This window comes from Lepidothrix coronata, unplaced genomic scaffold, assembly GCF_001604755.1.
Source record: "Lepidothrix coronata isolate B3197 unplaced genomic scaffold, Lepidothrix_coronata-1.0 Scaffold211, whole genome shotgun sequence".
Lineage (NCBI taxonomy): Eukaryota > Metazoa > Chordata > Aves > Passeriformes > Pipridae > Lepidothrix > Lepidothrix coronata.
The window spans coordinates 403517-408797 of record NW_016690391.1 but is presented as its reverse complement, the minus strand read 5'-3'; the positions used below and the strand labels follow the sequence as shown (position 1 = coordinate 408797).

The following is a 5281-nucleotide window of genomic DNA, read 5'->3' as shown; positions in this document are numbered from 1 at the left end:
TCCCTGGAGGTGTTTAAGGACAGACTGGATGTGGCATCAGTGCCATGGGCTGGGAACCATGGCGGGGTTGGATAAAGGGTTGGACTTGATGATCTCAGAGGTCCCTTCCAACCCAGCAGATTCCATGATTCTGTGATTCTATGGCTTGCATAGTGTGCATTACTGGATTTTAGGTCTGTTCAGGGTAGATTATCCTGCCACACCACATTGTTCCCATTCTTATCCTTTAAAGTCATTCCACATCTGTTTTCTCCCAGACTTCATTTTGGCCTCAGTTCTTTTTGAAAGTGCAGGTGTTGATATTGTAATTCAGAGTATTTGGGAGAACAGTTTGGTCTTGTCAGGGTAGGAGGATTTCACCATCCTTCACCATCTCTTTCAGAGGTTCCCTAACCTGGAAAAACTGGGAGAAGGGAAAGATGGAGGCTGTTTTCCCTTTGCACACACATGGGAATGTTTTGGGGGTAATTGCATTTAAGTACTGACAATGTAGTAATGTACTTGTTCATTAATTAGTAATGTACTTGTTCATGAATAGCAAAAGAATACAAATGCTAGAAAGAAACCAGGGCTATACTAAACTAGGAATGATCCAAACAGGGATTTTCTTCTTATCAAGGAATCTTGTTTCAGGTACAAATGGGCATTTGTCCCAGAGGTGGACACAGAGTCATGTCCTGTGACCTCTCACCTGGTAGAAAACCATCAGGAATGCAGACCACACATTGTGAGGATCATGGATCTGCTCAAGATGAAATACAGGGTAAAGAAACTTTTCTCTTTTTTTAATCTATTAATTTACTTTTCTAAACAGGTGACAAGATTTTAAGTTATGCAACAGATTTTTAGGTATTTTTTCCCTGTGAGGGTGGTGAGGCCCTGGCACAGGTTGCCCAGAGAAGCTGTGCCTGCCCCTGGATCCCTGGAAGTGTCCAAGGCCAGGTTGGAGCAACCTGGGCTGGTGGAAGATGTCCCTGCCCATGGCAGGACGTTGGATTAGATGATCTGTAAGGTCCCTTCCAACCCAAACCATGAGATTCCACGATATTCTACTAAAATTCATGAGGCTTTTAAAAATCCTCTGCTTTCAAACTTTAGGATTTCAGACTGCTTGTGTGTGTAAGGGAACAAGAGGCAGTTTTCCCGTTTTTCCCTTAAATCTTCCCACAACCACCAGTGAGAACAACTCCTCTCTGACAGGACCTTTAGTAAATCTCTTTATTTTGCTCCCAGGAACCAAACCACAGCGAGGGAATTCCCAAGAAGCACAGATTCCCCCTGCTGAGCCTGCGCTCCGTCTCCAGCATCACCCAGCTCATGCCCTTCTTCCAGACTCTCTGTTGGGCATTTACAGCAAACAGGAGCGAGTCCCAAAATTCCCACCCTTCCCCAGCTGTCTCCATGGACTGTGTTGGAAGCAGCAGCACCCCCAAGATCTTGCAGCAGCTGGAAGACAGTGTTGAATGTGACTTCCTGGAGAACATGGAAAGTTAAGCCACGTGTTGGACACTTTGGATCGTGGTGGAAAAACAGCAGAACAAGGGAAAGCTTTGCTGCAATTCTTTTTTTATTCCCCCCAGCTTTCAAGCTACATTTTGGGAGTGCTCTCCAACAATCCAGGAGTTGGTGTTAAAAAGCAGGAATCTCGGGTTCCTGTGGTGGTGGGAGGGGGGGGAAAGTGCAGTTTGGTGGTAATTTATCAGAGTTACTGTATTTTACTGGTGTTCTTTGGGGAGGATTAAAGGCGTTTTGTAAATAAGGGGGAGAATATTTTTGACTTGGTGAAAGTAGCAATGGCCCTGGAACTCCTCCAGTAAGTATTTTAAGCTGCCTTTGGAACTGTGTTCTGAAGGTAGAGGTGAGAAAAAGCTAATCTTGCATGTCAGTGTACAATCAGTTTGCAGATAAGTCGTTTCCTGAGGTTAAAACCCTTTTAACTTGGCCTAAAACTTACCAAATTCCAAAGAAATCACCTAAATTCCAACCAGATGGATTTTTCTAAGGCTCCTACGTTGTGCAGCCTTACCATGCCTGTAATTTCAGCTCTGTACAATAACAGCACCCCCCAGGCTTAGCAATTCCTAGATAAAAATGTGCTGTAACATTTTGTAATTAGCATTACTTGAGGGGTTTTTAATTTTAATGAATTGATTACAATATGATCATTCAGTTTTTTAAATTAAAAAAAAAATGCTTTGTTCTTTCAGTGACTCAGGCCACTTTGCAACTTCTGAAATGCAACTAAGTGAAGATAATTCTGTAAAAATATAAATTGCTGTATTCAGCAGCTTAATGAAAATGAAAATAATAGTCTTTTTTTTTTTTTTTAGGAACACTTTTTGTACAAAAGAATGTATTTGGCTGTTCCTAGATGGGAAGACAGGTAGGGAGATCCTCACAGTGCTAAATTGAAAAGGCTTGGTGGTTTAGTGTCAGCAGGATTTATTTTTTCAAAACCCACACAACAAATGTGGGAGGCTTCTCTGCAGTGGGTTTGACCCTCAGGCAGATGAAGTTTTCACCCAGGGATTATAAACTAGAATAATGAAACATATTTTACTCTGCTAATACTGGAATGCTCTGTGAAAATCATACTAGGGTAGGTTTGTGCTAAACTTCAATGAACTCTTTGCATTTTTACAGTGAAGGAAAGTGATAGACTGAGGTGTGATATTGTGTGGTGACTAAGAATGTGAATTATTTCTAGGGATTTAATTTATTAATGATCTCTAATGCTGTTGGGATGAGCACAGGTGAAAAGCTCCCCTTTGAAGGCATTACTTGAATATTGGAGCAGGTTATTTTTTAAAACGTTTGTGTCCATTACCTACATATCCTCAACAGTTTTTATGGATTATTTTCTTGAGACTCAGGATGATCTGGTAGTTTTACTTCCAGCTTTCTGCTGGTTGCATTCCATACTTGGATATTTCCCTTAAAATCCTGATGAGATGAGGGTGGTGAGACCCTGGCACAGGTTGCCCAGAGAAGCTGTGGCTGCCCCTGGATCCCTGGAAGTGCCCAAGGCCAGTCTGGACAGGGCTTAGAGCAACCCGGGCTAGTGGAAGGCTCAAAGGGATCTCCAGCATATTTCATTCCTTTATTCCATAACTTTATTCCATTTCCATATGGGACTAACTAAAGTTGTTTTACTCCTTATGCTCCCACTGTTAAGTCCGCTGAAGGAGGGCTGGCCTGCTCTAACCTGGTCCTGCCAGAGCAGAATAACTTCACTGTCAATAAAATCTGGAAACCCTTTTGCCTGGAACTCAAGACCAGGAGAGAAAATGCTTTTGCTTTGCTGTGTTTTCAGTCTCTGCTTGTTTTCAGTCTAACCAAGCTCAGCTTTATCTTTCGGATACTTTGGTGACGAGACAGCAGAGCCACAGAGGGAGACTTGTAAATATCCAAAGGATTTGATTTTCCTGAAAGAAAAAGGTAGTAGGTGCAACCCAGGACTTGAAATGTGGAGCATTAAGTGATGTATCCGAAATTATATATGAATGTAATTCTTCTAATAATATTAAATGTTATTTTGAAATACCTTTTCAAATGCAGTTCTTATTCTTCAGACTCTCCTCACTGCTCACTCACTGACTTTAATTTTTGTCTGGCTCTGTAAAAGCTCCCAAATCCAATCCCAGAATCACTGAGGTTGGAAAAGCCCTCCCAGCCCATGGATCCCCCCTGTGCCCCATGGCCACCTTGTCCCCCAGCCCAGAGCACTGAGTGCCACGGCCAGGCCTTCCTGGGACACCTCCAGGGCTGGGGACTCCAAACCTCCCTGGGCAGCCCCTGCCAAGGCCTGACCACCCTTTCCAGCAGGAAATTCTTCCTGAAAACTCCCTCTGAGCTCTGGATCACTACAAGTCAGCACTGGCCCCTGGTTGGGCTGCTGCCTCCTTCTCCCTCTCATCACAAGCCCCCTCTGCTCCCTCTCCTGTGTCCCTGTTTTTTACGTTCCTGAACTTTCCACCCTGAGATCCCTGTCCTATGTGGAGCTGTGTGTCTGGAGCAGGGAGCAGGGGGAGGAAGCTCTGCTGCAGCACCAGAGGATCATTGATTGACCCCTGTACAGAGGGAGCAGCTCTCCCTGGGACATCAGGGGCTGCTGCTGTACAACCTCAGCCTGGACCTTTTCGTATGTTCGAGGGAAATGCCTTTTCTTTTGGAAGGGAGAAAACTCTTCCATTCCATTGGGCTTTACTCCTCAGGCCGCAGGAGTGTGGTTCAAATGACTCCAACTCCATGAAAGCTGCTTTTCAGATTTCACCCTTTCCCTCATAGCCTGTAAACCTTTTGGGATGTTGGGTGAGATACTGCAGAAGCCCAGGAGACGAGGGGCTGATGTGTCTGTGCCAAACACCGATAGCCACGGAGCCATCCAAGGACTGTTGGGAATAAGACACTGTGAGAAAGAACAGGATGTGGCTGGAGAAGGGGCCATATGGAGGTAGGACAGCACTGTCTGGGACAGATGTCCTTGTTCTGGCTGCTGGAGATAAGCACAACACAGCACAGTGTGGGCACAGGGAAGAGGTTGGGAAGTGGATATGGACTGCCAACCAAAATTCCCAGCTGCTTCTCCACAGTTATCCTGCTCTGCTCCAGGAAACCACCTCAGCTACTTGGGCCAAATCATGGAATCGTCAGGGTTGGAAAAGACCTTTAAGATGATCAAGTACAACCATCAAACAGCACCAGCACCTTGAATAAACCGCATCCTCAAGTGCCACATTCGCTTCCACGGATGCTGATACCACCACCTCCCTGGGCAGCCCCTGACAAGGCCTGAACACCCTTTTCAGCAACAAATTCTTCCTCCTGTCCAACCTGAGCCTCCCCTGGCACAGCCTGAGGCTGTTCCCTCTCCTTCTGTCCCTTGTTCCCTGGGAGCAGAGCCCAACCCTCCCTGGCTCCCCCCTCCTGTCAGGGAGTTGGAAAGAGCCAGAAGGTCCCCCCTGAGCCTCCTTTTCTCCAGGCTGAGCCCCCCCAGCTCCCTCAGCCCCTCCTGCTGCTACAGCCCCTTCCCCAGCTCCGCTCCCTTCCCTGGACATTGGAAAGCAGCAGGAATGTAGAAATGTAGACATAGAAATGCAGGGCTGCAGGAGCCACAGACAACAACACATGGAGCCTTGGAGAGCAACAGAGCTGTCCACCAGCACCCCCAGGTCCTTCTCCACTGGGCTCGAAAGTGCCCTGGGGGTGCTGGTGACAGGGGATGAACACAAGCCCAGGTGTGCCCAGGGGGGCAAGAGGCCAATGGAACCTGGTTTGGATC

At 46.3% G+C, this 5281-nt stretch overlaps 1 protein-coding gene across 4 annotated transcripts in view; it reads left to right on the top strand.

Moving 5' to 3' along the window:
• The window catches only part of DOPEY2 (dopey family member 2), a 49415-nt gene extending 45862 nt beyond the window's left edge, over nucleotides 1-3553 (top strand). For all 4 annotated transcript variants that reach the window (XM_017833131.1, XM_017833133.1, XM_017833129.1 and 1 more), the window contains exons 36-37: nucleotides 634-763; nucleotides 1234-3553. In XM_017833131.1, coding sequence (XP_017688620.1) covers nucleotides 634-763; nucleotides 1234-1494 — 391 coding nt within the window. In that variant the 3' untranslated portion in view covers nucleotides 1495-3553. The remainder of the gene's footprint in view (nucleotides 1-633; nucleotides 764-1233) is intronic.
• The last annotated feature ends 1728 nt before the right edge of the window (nucleotides 3554-5281 follow it).